Genomic DNA, 21,349 nt, shown 5'->3' with positions numbered 1-21,349 from the left:
AAGGACCTCAAATTTCTAACCCCTGGGGAAGAATGGGGAAAGGGCAAATAAGTTTACTATGGCAAATGCAGAGAAGCAGATTCCACTTTGCTGTTGAGGAGCAGCTTTTTCCTTTGAGGTGGCAGAGCCCTGGAACAGGCTGTCCAGAGAGGCTGTGGAGTCTCCTCTGGAGACATTCAAACACATGGGGACACATTCCTGTGTGATCTGCCCTGGTGAACCTGCTTTGGCAGGTGGGTTGGACCAGATGATCTCCAGAGGTCCCTTCCAACCCCAGCCACTCTTGTGATTCATTCAGGGAGGAAATTCCAGAGCTCAAAAGCTGTAACTGAGCTGCTTATAAAACCACATCTTTAAGCATGGTGTTTGACAAGTGGAATTTATTGAAACATGGTTGCACCAAGCAGCAAAGTCAATTGACACAGCATTTTGACTCCAAAGAGACACCCCCAAGTACAGAAGGACCCTGGCCCCCATGTGCAGCTCTGAAGAGCCCTGGTCAGGTCCCAGACTTGGTTTTGTTCACCAACCCCCCTCAGCTGAGAGCCCCCCATCATTTAACACCCCCCAACAGCAGCTTCTAGGTGAGAATCTCTTTAGAAGCAGTAACAACGCACATGGCAGAGGCATGTTAAGAGTACTACAGCCACCAAGGACACACAGTGACACCTCTGCAGGTGTAGCTACACCCCAGAAGCTGGAGGTCAAGAAGGAATGAGTTCCAGTTTTTAAAAGGAAGATTTATTTAACAAGTTTCACTTAGCGCAATACACCTAAAAAGGAAATCACAATACAATGGAAGATTAAATCAAGGCCTCAGAATTTTATACGAACACCAAGACCAAAATCCTAAAGTAGCCGTATTGCGTCTCAACATGTTTCCCCCATTAACTTAAAAAAAAAAAGCTTTAACGTGCCTTACAGGATATTAAAAGAAAGAAACTAGAACTAACATGCCAAATGTTCACTTTGAATCTCAGACACAGCTCCTATATTGTTTCTTTACAAAAAAGCATGTCTCTTTCAACATGTATTCAAAACAGTGTTGATGTAGTATGGTATAAGAGCAACATTTAACGTAATTCAAACAGCTTTAACCTAAATACGCTTAACTGCTTAAATACACTCCTACAACAAAACTAGAGAAACGCTCAAAATCGTTTAACAGTTATAATCTTTACTCAACTTGGTTATTACATCCTAGATGAATGTTTATTTTTGTATGTTCAAAAATACTGAACCTGAAAGGTTTTAAAATAACAATCCTCAATTCACTTACAGTAAAGCATAAATCACAAGCTTGTATTGCAAAACTGTTAAAGTTTTTTGTTTTTTGGGGTTTTTTTTTTTTGTTTTGTTTTTTAAAAAAAGATGCGACCAAAAGTCAGCGATTGGTTACATTCCCCAGCCACCACTCATGTTGGACATGTTGGACATGCCGCCCATGCCGTTCACTCCCATGGACGCGCGGTTCCCACTGCTGTAGTAGCTGCTGTTCATGGCGCCCTGGCTCCCGGGGTCTGAGGGGGAAAACCGACAGCAGGTTCACAGCTGGCTCAGGCCGATTCGTAGCATCCTTCCCCCAACGCCTGTCCTTGCTGCGCCACCTCGTAAACACCAGCCACTGTGCCCAACACTGCAAAGCGTCAGTTTACAGCTCCGTACCCAAAATTAAAGTTTATTGGTTGTTCATTAAGAGCCAGCTGTCTTGCCCTCCCCCTTTGAATTTGGGGTTTCTGTCCCTGTTCTGTGGAATTGGAGAGCACCCCCCTCCCACAGACCATCCCCCCCTTTGTACACATGTAGCCACATGCTCTCCAGATTCCACACAGAGAAGTTATCAGAGTAACACAAGTCTGGAGACCGGCATTTCATCCAGAAGAACTTCCCAAATCCCGCCACCCCTGCCCCCTCCCCACCCAGCTCTGTGGGTTTTAGAATTCACAACAGCCAAGTCTTTGCCTTTCAGGGCTTGTGCTGCCCAGCCTGTACCATGGCCGGCCAACACCAGGGAACAGCACCTCAAGGCACACTAAGCCAGCGGCACTTGCCCACCTAAAACCAGTGAAGAAATGCTCTTACCATATCCACTCATGCTGCTTTGACCACCATATCCTCCTCCGTAACCCCCGCTCAGCTGCTGGTTAGCTGGACCACCATAACTGGATTGGCTCCCTTTCAAGTTAAGGATAAACGCATTTAGAGCTCACCTGTCCAAGTCCGCTCATTATCAACAAATCCATCCTCCACCACACAGCTCCCCTGCTCTGCACTACCATTCTCTCTCACCCAGGTAACTTTATTCCCAATAGATATGGCAGCAAGCTCAAATCTGATTGCTTACTTTGAGCAGCAACAAGTACTTTAAGAATTACTGAGTGCTTGTGATTCTCAAGCTCTTGCTGCAAGGGTTTGCTTTTGCAGTTTCTACAGACCACACGTGGCAGGATCAATCTGCTGTTGTATAGAATACCTCAAGAGACTTAAACTTGGCTTTAAGCCGCCTCATAGGAACGCAGCACCTGCTGGTGTCCAGCCCTTCAGGGGACACACGGCTCATTGACAGGAGTTATTCTGTGTACAGCCCTGACAGGACTCACTGCTGCTCCACACTGGTTGTGCATCACAGCCCTGCCACGGGAGACCTCTACTTCAGCTTAGTCCCTACTGCCCTTCACCTCATCACTTGCCTATACTCTGACAAACATTTTTTTGCCATCATTAAGGTACCAGCATGAAACTTCAAACGTTTTGTAATCACAACACTACAAAAGCAGCAGTGTATGTACATACCTGCATATACACCCCCACCCCACCAGCCCTGAGAAACAAAACCCCCAAAACCAAGCACCACCTTGATCTCTATGAAACTAGTCAGGTATCAAGAAGCGTATCTGCTTTAGAGACACGAGAGTGGCTTTAGACTTGTGTTGCAAACACACAATTAAAATTCTCAAACATTTTTGGAGTTTGCTAGAACAATTCAGACAGTTTCTATAAATTCCAAATCTATTTTCCCCTCCCCACCAAGACAAGGCTTGAACAGCAGGTCACTGACCACAGATACATCTTCTATCACCAGACTATGCTCTGGTCTGAAGATAAAAGAACAAAGGGGAGGAGAACAAAAGAACAGGCATCTGCTGCTTCACTTCCACACCACCACAATCCCCTCATTGCCCCCCACACACATTTGGCACCACAGCTTCTTCAACCTGTTAATTGTTCAAATATCCTCAAAACATTTCTATACCTGCCAACGTGCTAGTGTTCCAATCTTGGACTACTCCTTCCGATTCCTTGACTGCGTGATTGAGACAGAAAGCTGGATATCAGTTTTTATGTTAGGAGTGTAAACAAAAACAGGAGCTGTACAAGATGAGCCAGCTCCTTTAAATATCAAGGGTTTGTTTGGAAGTGCAGTTAGACTGCTCACACGTACCCATTGCTCCCATCATCTGACTGCCGTAGGCACCACCAGTTCCGCCTGCTGTAGAGTTCAAGAAGAGTTCTACGTATCTGTGTTCTGGAAGAAAAGAGTTTTGCCATGAGACCATTTCACACCAAACCCATGCACAGTTTGCCTCACTGCAGGTCAAGGCTGCAATAAAGCCTTTGGCATCCCAGTAACAGCCACACACACTGCAGTGTGTTTTCTCCCAAGCTATGTCTACAGCACAGTCACACTTACGCATGTTTGCTTTGTCTTTGGACATGGCTGCCACTGCATCCTCATGAGTAGCAAACTCCACATCTGCCTCTCCAGTTACTCTGCCATCTGGTCCGATTTCAATGTGTACTCTTACGGGGTTCAGAGGTGAGAAGAACTACATACAAAATAGTCAGACGGATTAAAACGCACCAAACGCAACAGCTCAGTTTTGCAACAGCTCTCTAAAGGAACACTCATCAACTGCAGTGCAGCTGACATGCCCAATAACCACCAGATCTTAAAGCCATGCACGTGAGGGAGCAGCAGATTTGGAACTCACGTTGTAGATGTCATTCTCCGTAGCTCTGTAAGGCAGACCCCTCATGTGGACGCAGTGGCCAGTCGTGCTCTGGAAGGTGGACGTCCCGTCGCCGTATCTGTGGTCCGACATCCCTGCAGAGAAAAGAGTCCATTCTAGGTCTTTCAGATGTATTTTAGTTTCTTTTGAGACATGTCGTAAGTTCAGTTACTATTCCTATTAGAGATCTCTTACCTCTTCCAAATCTATCAGACCCAAAACCATAGCCATCATTATACCCATTGTAGTCATCATAACCTCCATAACCTATAAATAGATTGGACAACATGTTCATTTCAAATACAGAAAGAACCCAACATACATGAAAACACTACAAACAACTAGTATTACAACATCCAATTTTTTCTAGAGGAAATAAAGCCAAGCACACATACAAACCAGCAGTTACAAAGCAGGGAAGACACTACCACGCCCAAGGGCCGCTGCTTCTCAGATGAGCAGCTCCCTCTTGGACTCCACGTTCTTACCTCCTCCATACGCTCCACGCCTCATTCTTTCCAAGCTACTTCCTCTACCAAGACTGTTATATCCGCGTGTCAGACCAGGTCTGTCATAAGGACCGGGTCTCTGCATTGCCAAGAGCTTGCGTGGAGGGTCGTAGTGAGTGCGCACTTCTGCTCGACTACTCTTGAAGATCTCAATGTACCTAGAAGTGTTTCCACAGAAAGAAGTCAGTCTTCAATTCCTGCCACAAATACTTCACAGCTTTACATTAAAACAAGCCATTTAGTCATAGCCTCAGAACTGGCAGTATAGTTTAAGCCAGGTTTCTTTACATTACGTAGGCAATGACATACTATTACAAGCACTACATTACTTCCAAATCAGTGTTTTTTCAAGAAATTACAATTACTCAAGGGTTTACATGCTCCTCATACTTCACAGTATCCCAGCCTTAAGGGTGGGGGAGCAACATTGATTCCCCACCCACCTCCCCCCAATTTAAAGTGTTAGTCAAAAAAAACATAGGAGGGACTGATGTCCGCTCAACTCAGCACTGTTTTGCTCATATGGCAATGTAAATAGAGGGTTAAAAACCCGATCTCCACCAAGATTTTAACCCATCAGGATGCTACAAAAAGCTCTGCATGTGCTAGTGAACCCAGCCTATGCTGCAGTGATTCAGCGTAGGCAAAAAGTGCATGCTTCAATGAAAAATAGTCACAAGTAAAAGAGAATAAAAACCCTTTGTGACAATTTCTTGAAAGCTATGCTTATTACATTGAAGATTAATACAGTAAGAAATATTGTTACATTTCAACTTATAAAACAAGTTTAGAAAGTATCACATTTTCTTATGGTAGTAAGAGTACTGTGCATGTCTTTAGAGCTAAAGGCATAATTGGTGCTATTTGAGAAGTTAAAGCCATAGTCTCTCAACTTCGTTTCTTTCAAGCTATCAGTTTTGCACTCCTGTTAGTACCAGGTTTCCAAAGCACAATTCAGCATAGTCCAATTTTATCTTCCAATTTGGGTAAAGCCAATCAGCCTGTGCCACATGCACATCAGCCATACTTTTATTTATCGCTGAGTTAGAGACCAAATTAATGTTTCTATTTGGATGTTAACACTTTCAGAAGAGAGAATATGGATTTACTTGGTTACCATAAGAAAAGTGACATAGCCAACCAACCATCCATCCCCACCTGTGCCCTATTCTTTCCTTGTGTTTCTTTAGAGCCTTTTCAGCTATTTCCTGTGAAGCAAACTGCACGAAGGCCTCCCCCGTACTCCTCCCCTGGAAGTCCACCGGCAATGTTATCCCATTTGGCACGATTTCCAACCCTTCAACCCAAGGACAAATAACCCCAGTAGGGGGGCAATATTAACATCACAAGCCCAGTCATGAGTTTTTCTTATAGCTTTAAATACACCAGAATTTTAACACTTGTAAGTGAATGGTATGTTGATTCTACAACACTAGAAGAAAAACCATGTCAACAGAGATCCATGATCACATACCATTCAGTTTATGTTCTTAACACACCCTGCAGAGCACAGAAACATTCTGAGTGTCACGGACAACACCTCAGATAAGGCATCTAATGCAGGGTGCATTAAGAAGTTTACATATTATTACAAACCTTTTCAATTCTGTGAAAGTATTTAAGATGAACTTTTAAATATAAATTAAATTTGAACACAGCAAGTTAAATAGCTTTATATATAACAAGTATTTTTACTAGAAGTCACTCAGTTAAAACAATTAGTCTTATGCAAACATTAAGTTTCAGCATTATTGTTTTTCATCTTTAGGAGTGCTCAATTAAGAAAAAAACCATGAACTAATTTCAAAAGTCATAGTCTCCAAACAGAAGAGGCACATTTTGTATATTAAGTACATTAACATCTTTTGAAGTTTGATTTACTTAACCATGTAAGAAACAACTTTAAAATGCACATGCTTAGGAATTGTTCTTGTTCACAATATATTACTGATTCAGAAAACAAAACAAAAAAACAAGTTCTGAAGTTGTTAAACTGGAAATATTTCTACTGTATTTTAAAGCAAAAACAGTAAGCTCAAGCATATCTTGTTACAGCAAAACATTCCAGCTAATTTTAACATTGACATTTAAAAATCTACTACTTCGAATATACTAACAAGTTAAATCTGAGATAAATCAACAGATTTCATTCTTCTGAATTGGAATGCTATTAAAATTCCTTAAAAAAATACAACACCTGCAAAAAAGCGAGAATGAGTCAATAAAAGACATTATCTCTTCCTCCATAAAAACCTGAAGCTGCACATCAAGGGGTTTCCCCCCTTCCTAGGAAGTGGAGCGGGGAGGGGGGAAAAATCTGTATTTGGAATTGAGTTCAGGAGGTTGGATTTTTTTCCTTTCTTTCTTTCCTGGAATCTTATTCAACACTAAGTCTAAAAGAAGCCATGTTCTAAAAGCAACCATGTGTAGGACACATGCCCCTCTCATCAGCTCCTGCTCCTTGTGCTGAGCCCAACAGCAAGTGTGTTCTACATCTTCCACTGAATGGCGTGAATGGGCTAAGACTGGGGGTAGAAATATCCTCCCATCTGAATTGGTCACTTTTAATTTGGGAAGGAGACACTTGTTTTCTGCTATCCTTACTTGGAACAGCATGTCCCACTAAGTATAAAACAGGACAGCTTTTCAGAGTTCCCTCAGTTATTTAATAAACAGTTACTTTAAGAATGGATCAATCAAGGCCAGGTAATTAATGGAAAACTGCTTATTTACTTTTAAAACCCATCAAAATACTGTTTGAAGTACTACTGGGCAATCCGTGCTTTTTTTTTAGCATAGACCAATAGTTCTACAGCTACTACTTTTATCCCACATACCTGAAAAAAACTGCACAATTTCTTCTTTACTACAGCCAAATGGGAGTCCTCTAAGACGTACAAAACCATCATTAGCCGTATCAGGGCTGTTGGGACCAGTATGCTTCAGAACCCAATCCATTTCAACGTTGTTTGACTTGAAAACTGTAAAAGGCACTTAGAATTAATGCATTCTGGAATGTGCAACAGTTTTTAAAGTAGTTTGCCTTGAAACTAGTCAACTTACGATACACAAGTTCATTTGGCCTTTCACATGCATTTTAGAGAGACAGAAAAGCAATTAACCAAAAACCCATCTAGCACAAATACGTTTAGTCAGTTACTAGACCGAGTCAAACCTTCAACATATCTGTGTCCCATTGTTTCTCTGTCTTTTTTCAGTGCCAATTTCACATCCTCCTCTGATTCAAGTTCAGCAAATGCTTCTCCACTTGGTCTGCCCTCCCTGGTGTAGATGAAACGGATACCCAAAGGCCCATTTAGAATTTTGCAATCTGAAAATGAAACAAGGCCAGAATTATTACAGGAACATTGTGACTTTCGTAAAAGTTTCAGATATTCTAAAAGGAAAAAATAAACTATAATATTGTCTCAAGAAAATAAAATCAGCAGTGTTTTTCTTATAACATATGGTGATCAGTAAACTAAGGCGCTAATTAAAATAAAGTTACCCCTCTCAACTCTGAAAACTAGCAAGACATTAAGGATAAATGCATATTAGATATCTATTTTCAAAGCTTTGCTGCCTGAAGTCAAGTTGAAAATGCTATCTGCTTTTGATCGTAACTCAGACTCTCTCATCAACACAAAGTAAAACAAGGAGTAGTAGCAATCAGTATAAGTGTCATCAACTAAATTAGAACTAACCCGCTATGCCAAACTGCTGAAGCAGCGTTAAAAGTCTCCATTTAAGAAAGTGTGCATTTATCACCATTATTTATGCTAATAATTTGGGGAAAGCACACAACACACTGAACACTTAACACAAAAAAGCCTACTAGGACAACGGCAAGAATTAAACTAATTTAGTTCAACCTGAAGAATTTCTAAGTTTTCTTTAAAATGGAAGCTTCTCCTTTTTGGCTCTCCCAGCAACGCATAGACTAAGCCCCTTTGTGCCCAGTTCCAGCTAGGAACAGCACAGCTTTCCACACTGCATCCTAGCTGAGGCACTTCTTGCATTACAAACCTCACCAGCTACTGAAGGGCCCTGAACACTTTCTGAACTCTCACTACATTGCCGGTGCCCCGGGAGAAACCCAGAGCTGACAAGAGAGCCCAGCACCTTTCCCACCCCTCCCCCCTGCCCAATTCTGCTTACCAGAGAAAAACCTCTGCACTTCCTCGGTGGAGCAGGACCAAGGCAGCCCTCTGACTTTCACCACATATCCCTCGCTGCTCTCCGTGTTGAGCATCACGTTGGGGGTGAGGCTCTGCTCCGTCTCAGCTTCTGTGGTTGCTGGAGAAGACCAAAGCAGACCCTTTGAGCGGCTGCCCAGCACGGCCGCCACCCGCACCCCCTCAGAGCGCCCGGCGGCCCCCTGGCCTGCGCCCGCCCGCCCCCGAGCCTCCTCTACCTCGGACCGCTGCCCACCTCACACACACACGCTGCTCCCGCCTGCCCGCCCCCCGGCCCGCGCCCAGCCCCCGTCCCCGCACGCACACATGGTGGGGCTCCGCGGTGGTTCTAGGGCTCCGAGCCTGATCCGCTGTCCAGAGAGCGCCTAGTCCCGGTCAGGCGGCAACGAGCGGGCGAGCCTGTGGCGAGAGCGCGCTAGGAAATGGCGGCGGGTGCTCCCGCTTCCGCCGGGCCGGCCCTTCCGCCGCACAAAGAACCCTAGCCCCAGACACCGCCCTGCCGGGCCCGACGCCTCGCAGCCCCCGCCGACGCGCACGGCGCCCGTGGCCCACAGGAGAGCGGCGAGCGGCCGCCGGGGAGCGGCTCCCGGGAAGGCTCGGGGGGGCCGCGGCGTGGCCGGGAGCCGCTGGCGGGGCGCATGCGCATCAACACCCGGCGGGCTCCTGCCCCGCCCCCGCGGGCCCCAGCTGCGCATGCTCTGTGCTGCCACTGCGCTCCGCCCCGGGACACACACCCGCCACACAAACGCTTCCCGCGCCGCTCCCAACAGGTTGCGCATGCGTCCTCGCTAGTCTAGGTCCCACCGCCCCGGCAGCCTGTGCGCATGCGTCATCTGCCTAACCACCTCCCCACCCCCAACAAAGCCACGGAGCGGGCTCCCGCGCAGAGCGCGGGGCGGAGCAGCGCGCATGCGCAGCTCTCACACTGCGCATGCCCCGCGGGCTGTTTCCCCCGCCCCCCCGTCCGCGGAGGGGGGGCCGGTCCCGCCACCGACGGTCGCCCCCTCCCGCAGCAGCACGGCAGAGTGAGGAGTCCGGCTGAACGAAGAGGTGTGCGGGAACCAGCACTTACCAGCTTCAAATGCTGACGCTACCCCACGTGAAACAATCTGCTCGCTTCGGTCACTGAAGCCTGGTGTGTTTGTAGGAGATGGGGAAAGAAGAGACATGGGTCACAATTATCATAAAAGAAAGGAAAATAAAACTCCCTCCCATCTCCTCCAAACACACCAGACCTAGCTAGATTTCACCCTGAATCTCATTATTATACAGGCAAAAAGAAGTTACAGAAATAACTACAGTCACACAGCCTAAGAATCCTCCATCCCTTTTCTTCACCCTGGACAGACAAGCAGTGCATGTCTCAGCTTGCCCACGCAGGTCAGAACTCACGCCAAGAGCAGCTCCTCACCCTCCACCCACGAACGTTTCCTTTCCAGCTGGTACCAAGAGCCCCGGGCTGAGCCACTGCGCTGCCTGCAGATCTGCGTGGCCTCATCCCTTGTGTAACTATGTAAAATACTGAGTTTAACAAATACCAATCCACACTACTAACTACTACTACCTCCCCCAAAAGCTTTCAGAAAAAGGGAAAAAAAAAAAAAAAAGATACTCTAGGATACTCTCGAGTTTGTCTCTAAATCAAACAACATCGAGAACTTGTTTACATTAATGCAAATCAGACCAGTAAGTGGAACAGGTTTAGCGTAACTTCCTGAACAAAGCTCCGCTGGATTTCACTCACGCCCATCTCAAAGCCCCCGCGGGCAGCGGCAGCCGCGCTCCCCCGGCCAGGCTGGAGCGGAGCGGGAGCGGCCGCCACCCGCCGCGACGGGGGAGGGGGCAGCGCCTCCGCCTCCTCCCGGGGAGTGGTGGCGGGACACGGCCATCCCGCCCACCGGCTGGCGGGAGACTTAAAGTGAGCCGGAGCAGCCGGGAGCCCCGTGTGCTGCCGCTCCGCGCCGCCATGTCCACCCCCGCCAAACGGCACTGCCGCAACCCCGCCGGCTCCCCTGACTCCAGCTTCCAGAAGCGCCTCAGGAAAGTTTCCATCGAAGGGAACATCGGTGAGCGCGGCGGCGGGGAAGGGGCGGCTGGGCTCTGGGGACAGGGGGGCCCTGCGGGGACACAGGTGGCCAAGGCGCGGCTGGGGAGACTTTCCCACCGACTCCTACAGGGCAGCGGGGGATCCTGCTGAGGGAGAAGCGCCGCCGATGCTGATGCGCTGCCGCCGGGCCGAGTCCCGCTCTCGGCGACACTCAGAAATTGGCGCCATCGCCCGGTAGGGGGAGGGGCACCCTGTCGTCCACAGCCACCGCTCTGCCCAGGCGGGACACGCCAGGTGTCCGTTACCGCAAGGACGCAACGTCCTCTTCCGCGGCCAACTGACGTGTGTTGGGGAGGACTTTAAGGAGACTGAACATCCTCCCAGGGCTCAGCAGAGCGCCCTTCGCCTGTCCCCGTGGCCGTCCGCGCCTCCGCAGCGGCGGCGATGGCGGCGGCAGCGCGAGACGCCTCCCGCGCGCCCGGCCCGCAACTGCGTCACCCGCTCGCCCGCCGGCGCCAGCTCGCGGCACGCACGCGCGGCGGCATTTCCCCCTCGCCCAGCGCCGCGCAGGCGCAGCAGCGCCCCCTGCCTGTCCTCCCGCACCGCGCGCGCAGCCCGCTCCTGAAATGGCGGCGCAGCCGCGGCCCCGCCAGCTCCCTATCGGGCGCCAGGCCCAGACACGGCCTGCTGGCGCCGGAGATTAAACCTGTTTTCTGGAAACGGGCCACCAGCACGGTGCAGGCGGTCCTCGCCAGCCCTTCCCCAGCGCCCAACCCCATTCCCTGCTGCCCAAGGCTTCCCCTGCAGCTCCACACCTCAAACACCACAATGCCCAAAGCCTCTGAGAAACCTCACAACCACCACTCTGTCAGTAAGATCACAGTCTGACCTACACCCTCTGTGAACTTTTCAAATCTTCTGCAGCTGCAGGGAAGTCAACATTTGTCAGGCTACTAGAGAAACACAGCGATGAGTGGGAGATCATCCCTGAACCCATCGCCAAGTGGTGCAACATCCAGACCACTGAAGATGAATACGAGGTAGGTGTGCTGGATCTGAGGCTTGGGGAGACTGAACAGAGGAGACTGCAATGACTGGCCACAAAGTCATGCCAAAATACTTAGCCTGGAGCATCCAGAATCATCCTCCCTGTCTTACCCATTGGTCAGACACTCAAACTGTGAAGGCTACTTAGGAAGATGCTAGTAAATCCAAAAAGTAGCCCTAGTCCACAGAAATCACAGAGTGTGGAACTCCATGAACAAGCTATTCTAAAGAGGCTGTCAAAAGGACCACCCTCAGATGAGAAACAAATTCCTTTGTTCCTATGCCTAAGTGTTTTCCTAAGGAAAAAAATTACAAGGCCATGAATTCTTACTTAAACATTCCAGAAATCTAGATATAAAAGATAAATTGGTTATAAGATCTCTTGTTTCCTAGGAACTTTCAACATCTCAGAAGAGCGGAGGAAATCTACTTCAAATGCTCTATGATAAACCCACGAGATGGGCTTACACATTTCAGACCTATGCGTGCTTGAGCCGAGTAAGAGCACAATTAAAACCTGTCTCAGCCAAGCTACGTGAAGCAGAACATCCAGTGCAGTTTTTTGAAAGATCTGTGTACAGTGACAGGTAAGTACTCTCACAGCACAACAAGAGGTCAAATAAGAGCTCCAGGTCTTCATGCTCGAAGACATGGAGCTGGGGAAACCCTTGATATTAAACTAGTATCTGAAAGAAGCAGGTTTGATTCAACAGGTAGGAGCTGAATGGTGTTAAGAGTATTCTACAGGTCTAAGAGTGGGAAGCCCTTTTTCTGTACCATAATTCTGGTTCCAATGAGAAGTGGTTTATCACTTTGGTAATTCCTGGTATGAGACTAATGCCTTTCATTGCAGATATGTATTTGCATCTAACCTGTTTGAGTCTGGGAATATTAATGAAACGGAGTGGGCTATTTATCAGGACTGGCACACATGGCTTTTGAACCAGTTTGAATCGGATATAGAACTGGATGGCATGATCTACCTAAGAACCACACCTCAGGTATGTTCACTGAAGATGAAAATATTTCAGATCCAACTTCAGTATCCAGGAGCTTTAGAGGATACAAAAAACTAAGTACTAATGACATAATACTTCAGCGACTAACACTGAATTAGCTCCCCCATCCCAAATGTAATGGGAAGCCTATCATAAATTCAGATTTCAGAGATCAGATGAAAACCCCTCCCTGCTGAGCTACTGTTCCAATGCCAGCAAATGCTACAGTTGCTAGCATCCACCTCTCAGCAGGGATCCAAGGCAGAAATTGAACTTCTGAATCAAGTTTAACTTCCAACCCCATTTAGTCCTTAACTGATTTTAACTCATTTATTTGAAGTTAATGCTTGATCATGTCTAGAATTAGTACTTCTGATTTAAGGACCACTTTATCTGTTTGGCTGATTTAGCCTTCAACACATGTATAATGTTCAGGCTTGTACCTTTTTTCCAGAAATGCATGGAAAGGCTACAGATGCGGGGAAGAGAAGAGGAGCAAGGAATTGAACTTGAGTATTTGGAAAACCTGCACTATAAACATGAAACCTGGCTTCACGAAAGGACTATGAGGTACAAACCCTTTTTTCGTAGAGAGGTTTCAACTTAGAACAAGGTTCTTTACTACCTTACACTAAAGTTGATTAGGGATAAAACTAAGATTTAAGTCTAGCTTCACTTAGGCACAGTTGGAAGGACTTATCTTTAGACCCACTCCAAGTTTCTTGGCACAGAGATAATTACTCTAGGTTATACATAGAGGGAAGGTCATCTGTTGGCAGGGAAGTAGAAACTTGCAAGAGATGAAACTTTATCTAATTTGAAGCCTCTGTTAAGCATTAGCTTCAACTAGCATTAGCTTCAACTAGAAAGCTGTGCAGTTTTTTATTAACTGGAAGTACACTGGAGTAGGACAGAGCTGAGACTCTGTTTGGGTGGCTGATCATGTAAGTTATTACACGAGGGCAAGTCCCCAGCTAGTTTTAAACTAGGATTACTATAGTTCAACAAGGTTTAAATATTAATCCTAGCTTTAAAATAAACAGACAGGCTTTTGGCAGGTACTATTACACACAAGAAACACAGTGGCTAAGTAATCTCTGCTACATTCACCCCTAATTTCCTTCTCATGTAAGGAATCTCTAAATGCTAAGCCAGACTTTACGTTTTCCCCTAGAGGAACCTGAAATACTCTACCAAATGGGAAGCAAAACAATTCCAGGAAAAGTATGTTATTTGTGACATCTACTTTCTGAAGTTTCATGTAGGATGACTGAAATGCTTAGGAAACAAGAAAGCAATGTGTTTTTTGGAATTTTGGGAATGTTTATATTATGTACTCATTCAAAACTTGAGAGCAAGCATTTCCTGTATTTTTGATAGGAACACTAAAGTCTGCAACCCCAAGAAAGCTGTTCAGCATACTTACTGCATTTTAGAAATGCTTTTCACACTTAGGAAGCAGAGTGACTACTGCTTTGAGAGAACAAAACAAGCAGTTGCACAACTACAGCTCCCATCTGCTCCTAACCTGTAGCCAAAATGGTCTTGCTTATCTCTGAGCCATTTTAAATACCAGTCTTATTACACGTTTAAGAGGCCACCCCCACCAAAGGAAGCTTTAAAACTTCACCTTAGTAAATGGATTAGTAGTTAACTAGAAAGAGATGGGGGAGACAGAGAGCAATTGATATTTTTTAAACAAACACTTCCTCTTATTAAAAATCACATTCCTGATAATTCATTCCATAGCAAAAGAGGTAAAGGAAATTAAAGAATAAACTATCTTCCCACACACACTTGTACAATATTATTAGGAGGACAGATTTGCAAAATACATTAAAGTTGTGGTGATATGCTGTTGACTGGGTTATACAAGAGCTATTAAGGAGTGACCTGGGCTTTATACTTGCGTCATGGGCATCACCATTAACATCTCAGGTGCAAGTGGTAATGTGAGCAATGCTGCACCCTTAGGAGGGCTTGGAAAACAAATGGAAGAGCTAGATTTTCTAGACAGTACTTTATACCTTTTTTACTAGCATGATGTTTTTCCACATAACAGAGTTGACTTTGAGAACCTTAAAGAGATTCCCATTCTAGTTTTGGATGTCAATGAAGATTTTAAGAATGATAAGATTAAGCAGGAGTACCTGATAAATAAGGTAAGTATGTTTCCTCATCCACTTTTCTTCTGCAGTACTAGCTATAAGTTACCAATTTACATTCTTAAAATTGGTAATGAAGTACTTGTTCAGGGCTAGTACAGTCAGCCACCCTCATAGTTAGGAAGCTACATGGGTAAAGAAAAGGCATTTTGCTTTCCTTTAAAAATAATAATAATAATAATTAAAATCATGTAACCCCACCTCATTATCCTTAAAGAGGGGCAATTGTGGGGGGATGCAAGTACTAATCAGACTACTCTCCACCAAATCTGCACTGCCACGCTGTTCATTCAGTAGTTCACAGATTGATCCTGTCCAATTCATGTCAGCCATGATGCCTTTAGAAAATTCTTAAAGTTATTGATGTCCCCTTGCATTCTGGGGATCTAGGCTCTTCCCTGACAGAGCACAACACACCTGACAAATGCAGAAAGCTGAACCTTGTACACAGTTCTAAATGCATGAACTGACACTTCTAAATAGATTTGGGAGAGTCAATAACCATTTAAGGCAACAAGGTGGTAATAAATGGGTCATTCGAGTCAAAATGGTGTTTACTAATTCCAATTAAAGGTAGGACTTAAGTCAATGCCTAAAGATGATGTTCAGCTGGAGCCACATGCTGTGTGCCCAGTCCACAGGGAGAAAACAAAAATCACAAAACAAACAAAAAAACCAGCCACACATAGCAAAACCAAACCCCCTAGAACTTAAAAAGGCATCAGGCTCTTCCCAACCGTCCAGAGCTATAACGTGACTTACTTCACTCAGGGACACTTAAACCTCCCTTTCCCCCACTGCCCCAACAAAGCTGTTTCTCTAAGATGGAAGAGTGGCCAACTCTCTAACCATATCAACCATTTTCCCCATCTTGTTCTGAGTCATAAACTCAAGACTGCTAAAGAATTGCTCCTTCAAGACAAGCCAAATTCTCCCAGTTGAACAGCTCCATGTGAATTAGGGAGTGGAGCACAGTCTTCAGCTGTGGAGTTTTGTTGGTAAATTATAACCTCACAGAAACTAGCAATTAACAGCTTAGAGAGTTATGAACCAAACTACACTCATACATGCCATCCAAGTATTTTTAATAACTAAGTTACTCAGTTTTACCTAGTACTAAGTTATACATCTTGGGACCACTGCCATCTGCTACACTGAAAAGCATTTCAGGTCATGAATTACACACAGAGGCAGAACAGCACTTGTTTCTCAAGAAAGAAACAGAAAAGTCTTGATGTCACAGGTTTTTTTTTTAGTGAATAAAATATTTCTGCTTCTTTTCACAGGTCAAGTCTTTCCTGACTTCCTAAGATCATGAAAATTAACTCGAATAACAAATCCCTGAAGTTCAAGAGTTAAACCTAACAATCAGTGCATTCTTAAACAATTTAACTGAATGTCGCACTTGTATAGTTTATTTGAAGGCAAGACTGAAGTGCAAAATATTGGTTTTTGTTTTGCTTGTCTGACCTGTGTGGGTTTTGCTAGAATTTTCTGTATAGTTAAAAGAAACAAATACGGGGTGCTTTGATACTTTATGTATATTCTTTGCTGTTTAATAAAGATTTTTTTAATCCTTATTTTAGATATTATTGCCTAATAACTGGCTTTAACAAGAGAGGAGTTAACTGGTTATCAACGGCTGACAACCCAGTAAACAGAGATAGCCGGCTCTCGGGCAGGGCTGTTTTGCAAGAACCAGCATAGTTCACCATTTTGAGACGAGACTGTTATGGCGTCCAGAAACCTTTACTTTCAACTTCTGCTTTATTCAATTGCTCTTTTCGCAGCATTTATGCTACTTAAGGATGATCGTTACTGTAGCCACAAAGCTTACACCTGTAATAAACTACAGTTTTAATATATCTTGTTTACGACCTTCCCCCCGAGTAAACAAGCCCTGCGCCGCCCCACACGCGCGGTAACGGCGGGAGCGGGCCGGGACGCGGAGGCCGCGACACGACAGCAGCCCCATGGCCGCTCCCGCCCCCCGCAGCGCCCGGAGCCGCGGCCGCCACGACACACGCGGCGTTGGGGGAGGGGAAAGGCGCACGCGGCCGCGCCGCGAGGCCGCCACCCGCCCGGCCCGCGGCCGCCCCCCCTTCCCAGGGCCGTGCACGCCGCTCCCGCCGCCAGCCGGCGCCAAAGCCGGGGCTCGGCAGCTCCAGAGCCCCGGATCGGGCGGGACCGGCCGCCCCTCCCCCAACCCGCACCGGCCTGGCCGCCCCACCCCCACCCCCACCCCGCTTCCTCCTCGCCACCGCCCCCGCCTCGCCGCCGGGCCTTACCCAAGCCGGGGATCTCGCCCTCGGTCTCCTCGGTGTGACAAGGGTCCATCTTGGCCGCGCCTTCCCCACAGGGGCCACAAGAAGACAAAGCTCGACGAGGGCGCTCAGGCGCTGCGCAAACGGAAACAAAAGCTCAGCGGCCGCCGAAGAGACGCGCCAGCGAAGGCAGACCGAGGGTTTTCGGTCTCTTTTTCGCTGCTCCCACAGGGATGAGGCGCGATGAAGCCGCAGGCCCTACCAGGCCCGACCCGCCTGCTTGTTCCTCCTGCGCAGCGCCCTCCGCCCCTATAAATACCGGCCGCCGGCGCTGCGCAGCGCCCTGACGTCACAAACCGCCCGCCCCTGCTCCCTCAGCACCCGCCAGCCAATGGCAGCGCGACAAATTGAACCCGCCGGTCACGTCCGGCGGCCCCGCGACGGGGGGGGCACAGGATCGGGGGAGGGCGGGGGGGGGCGCAGCCGCCCCGGGGGTCCCGCAGCGGCCACGGCGGACGGCTGGGGGCGGCGAGCCGCCGCGCACCCCATCGCGCACCGGGCCGAGTTCGACCCCCCCCGCGGCGGCACGCCTCGCCTGTGTTTCTACCCAAACCCCAAACATGGCGGCGGCTTTGTCCCTCCCCGCCCGCCGCGCCGATGGCGCCCCCCACACCCCCGGCACCCCTGCTCACGGCGGGCTGCGGCCGCGGAGCTCCGGCGGCCAGCGGCGATCGGCGGCTCCGCGCACTGCAGCAGCGCCCGCCGCCGTCAGGTGGGCTGAGCTCCGCCTCCCGGCGCGGGGGGAACACGGTGGCCGGCGGACCCCTCCCGCCTGGCGGGGCGCCGAGCGGCCTAGTCGGGCCCGTCCCGCGGGGAGCAGGCCGCAGGCCGCTCCGCTGTGAGAGAGGGGGCAGGCGGAGCCGCCAGCGCCGGAGGCGGTGGGGCACAGAGCGAGGGGCCGCGGCACGGCCGGGCAGGACGAGGCGCGGCCTGCGGGAGGCCTCTGCGCCGAGATGGCGGCCGCGGCCGCGAGGAGGCCCCTGGTCGGGCGGCCCGGCCGCATGAGGCTTTTTGCAAGCGGAGGTGCCAACAATGGGGAGAGTAACGGCAGCGGTTGAAAATCTGCCAGCGCTGAGCTTTCTAGACCGTGCTCTCGGAGTGACGCTTTGTTTGTCTGGAGTTAGGTGAGGCGGGTTTATTGGCCGCATCCCTGGCAGGGTGATACAAACGGCCCCTCCTGCCCTCCGCACCCTGCATTCCATGGGCCTCACGCCTGGCCAGACCGATCCCTCTGCAAAACAGTGTTACAAAGAATCATCAGCTAACACAACTTTAGATTAAAATAACTGTAAGGAAGCCAGTGCGCTTGGGAAGGTGAGTGGTGACCTTAGGACTGCGGAGGTGTGGCAGCTATTCACAGCTTTGTTTCTGACTGGTTAGTGTAAACCAAATCCCTTTGCTAATTCCTGTTGAAGCCTTTGCATTTTTAACAGTGAGTTAATGATAATTTTTGTCTTCTTGTATGCTGATAATCATACGCTGGGGTATATTTACTATATGTCATTTTATTAGCCCGATTGGTCTTTTTAGTCCCCTTTACTGCATTTGAATAATGATGGTGAATAGGTTCTCTGTTGTTTACCCACCATGTGACTTCGTGGCTTTGAAGTGGGCTGTACTGGCTGATTTCTTGCTATCTCATTTTCAGTGATAAATAAAGCCTGGTTTGCACAATACTTTCTTGATCGTATGTTTATGATAGTCGAACAGCATTCTGATGTAAGTTTTCTCCTTAGAGGTCTCTTAGGAAATTAAAATCATCCTGTGTTCACACTGGCAAGAAGTTCTGCCACATGCATATTCTTCCAACGTCAGAAGGGTCATATGGCTTTTTGTCAAATACATAATTGCTATTAAGCGTAAGCAAAATACCTGCCTGGCTTGAACCTGACACATCCAACAGGAAGCTGGGTTCAGCCACTTCTAGGGGAAGAATGTGACTGTGAACAGCAGAGACAAAGGAAGACATAGTTACCAGAAGAGTTATAATTAGCCAACATACATGTGGTGTTTGAAAGACGAAAATAATTAACAATTCAAGCATAACATAAACTTCCATGCTTTGCTTCTGTGATTTCTTCTAGGACTCAGACATCATCAGTTTAGCTGGCTTTTTTGTTTTATGGCGCCAGCCTGACACCAGTACCTTCCTCTCCAGCACACAGCTTTGTAGTGTGTCTGTCAGGATGTCTGTCAGCAACTCGTGCTGCAGCTTTAGGTACTTGTTTTTCTCTGAAAGGGCTTTGTTCTGCTTCAGAATTTCACTGGCCTGTTCCTGCGAAGGGAAAGGCACACCTGCTGCCCACACTGTTGGGGAGAGGAGCTTCTCTCATTTTTCTATTTGCATTCCCAGAAGATAAGTTTTGTTTTGTTCAAGTCAGCCTGGGGAGGGCTGTAATCTAAGCCGAGCTCAGCCTGCTGGGTTTTCTAGTCCATCTGGTAGAAAATGGGCAAAGAGGTGGCCTCCTGGGTAGAAATCTGCTGGAGAAACAATCTGCCAGAGAGTCACACAGCCCCTGTGCAACATGCCCAATTCCCTCAAAGTTCATGGTGGGCAGGACTGGGGGCAGAGACCCGCACCCGGACAGCACGAGCACCACTCCAGACATCACAGAGATCCATACAGCTGAGCGGAGAAGTGTTAACTGGACCAAAGTAAAGCTTTTCCTTGAAGCCTGCTGCCTGCTGCCTGCTCAGGAAATTTCTGTTTGGTGCTAGTCAGAAATCTCTCTTTGTTAGCTTGCTTAAATTTCTTTCCTAGACAAGAAAATAATGGAGAAAATCTGCAACTCTGGTTCAAGAGAATATTCTGGTTATAGGCATCTCAGCATATGGAGACACTTTGCACGTCTGGAAGTGATGCAGATGTTGATTTCTGAGTAGGTTTTGGAGATATTGTTGCAAAGTAGAATAATTACCAATCATTCTTTTATGGGTCAGCATTTCCCATTTTCAGGGACAACAGTGACCCGAGTTTAAATACCTGCTCTGAAAAGATGACAGAACTCATTATCCATCATCCTGACCCCATCGCTGTGTGTACCTTCCCTTTCTTTCCTAGCTAGAAATTATGATGGAGGCAGAAGAACAAATGGATAAACTTTATCCTTCACATCTCAGCTACACTTGTTGCATTTGCATATAAGCATGTATAATTCAAGGTCTTATAGTTAATCTGCAAACCCGATTAACTCTCAATAGTGCTAGCAGCTGACTCGCTTTATCATCCGTGGTCTGAGAATGGGGAATGCATGGAAGTCTTGTACTACCAATGCTTTGTAGGTTTCTCTGTACATGTGACCTCCAGTCAAAACCCCTAGAATTCAATTATAACCATTCTGTCGCTACCCACGGCTTTAGAAACAGCCTCTAGCTGTGATGCTGTGACAAATACAAGCTAAACAATGCTATTAAATATGCATGATGTGTGTTCTGCCATATTAGATAACATGGCCACGCTCATCAGCTGCTAAAGCTGCCAGTTGACAGCTTTGCTAATGCAGCCTCCACTTGCTTTTGCTTTGGGCAGTTTAAGAGGCTTTTTGGTTATAGTGCACCTGTACTTTGTTCCTCTTCACCTGTTTTCTCTGTATTCATTACTCTGAAAATGGTGGTCTGCAGCAGAGACTGGGAAGAGCTCATGTTTTCCAGCTCTCCTAAGTCAAGTGGGTCTAGAAACCAATTGGATGGGTTAACAAACACTACTTGAGTGAAAAGCAGATACCCAAGTCCCTTCTCTCTGAGGCCACTGCTGTACTGTTTGAATCTGTCACACTTCCCTTTATACCGCCAGCTAATCCACAGCTTATGCTCTGCCCTCTTTGTCACTGTGAAAATGGAAGACTTGCCACTTGTTCTCCCCCAGTGATCATTTCCTCTCAGGGCTCCGCTGGGAGCTCACCTGTCTGATGCTTTTCTGTTCATTAGTGTAACGCAGGTCTGTTACCATTTCAGTTTTGTAGCATTGTAAGTACGGCAGTTGGTAGAATACCTTTTGCTTTTTACCAATACAGCTAGCTACCTTGCTGTGAATGCAGTTACAGCAAAGAAGAG

The 21,349-nt window shown here is 47.4% G+C and overlaps 2 protein-coding genes across 51 annotated transcripts; one reads left to right on the top strand and one right to left on the bottom strand.

The window, feature by feature from the left end:
- Positions 1–725: 725 nt before the first annotated feature.
- On the bottom strand, positions 726–18,139 carry HNRNPH1 (heterogeneous nuclear ribonucleoprotein H1). Of its 50 annotated transcripts, none has more exons than XM_065029852.1 (16): positions 17,499–17,526; positions 17,261–17,371; positions 9,788–9,847; positions 9,020–9,114; positions 8,678–8,815; positions 7,695–7,850; positions 7,357–7,500; positions 5,678–5,816; positions 4,499–4,677; positions 4,206–4,277; positions 3,993–4,132; positions 3,692–3,827; positions 3,443–3,526; positions 3,254–3,325; positions 2,083–2,175; positions 726–1,520 (listed from the first exon to the last, which is right to left on the bottom strand). In XM_065029852.1, the coding sequence occupies exons 4-16, from the start codon at positions 9,021–9,023 to the stop codon at positions 1,396–1,398; spliced, it is 1,482 nt and encodes a 493-aa protein (XP_064885924.1). In that variant the 5' UTR covers positions 9,024–9,114; positions 9,788–9,847; positions 17,261–17,371; positions 17,499–17,526; the 3' UTR covers positions 726–1,395. The 50 variants fall into 50 exon arrangements, with proteins under 50 accessions (XP_064885924.1, XP_064885949.1, XP_064885933.1 ...); XM_065029877.1 differs by having other exon boundaries at positions 726–1,624; positions 3,254–3,304; positions 3,993–4,126; XM_065029861.1 differs by having other exon boundaries at positions 3,254–3,304; positions 3,993–4,126.
- Positions 10,441–16,552, top strand: LOC102091484 (deoxycytidine kinase 2). The gene is made up of 7 exons (XM_065029882.1): positions 10,441–10,781; positions 11,687–11,802; positions 12,203–12,396; positions 12,663–12,810; positions 13,262–13,377; positions 14,870–14,969; positions 16,259–16,552. Exons 1-7 carry the CDS (start codon positions 10,682–10,684, stop codon positions 16,280–16,282), a joined length of 798 nt encoding a protein of 265 aa, XP_064885954.1. The 5' UTR covers positions 10,441–10,681; the 3' UTR covers positions 16,283–16,552.
- Positions 18,140–21,349: the final 3,210 nt, after the last annotated feature.

Source organism: Columba livia, chromosome 14, assembly GCF_036013475.1.
Source record: "Columba livia isolate bColLiv1 breed racing homer chromosome 14, bColLiv1.pat.W.v2, whole genome shotgun sequence".
Classification (NCBI taxonomy): Eukaryota; Metazoa; Chordata; class Aves; order Columbiformes; family Columbidae; genus Columba; species Columba livia.
Note: the sequence above shows the minus strand (reverse complement) of the source record. Positions and strands in the feature narration are given on the sequence as shown.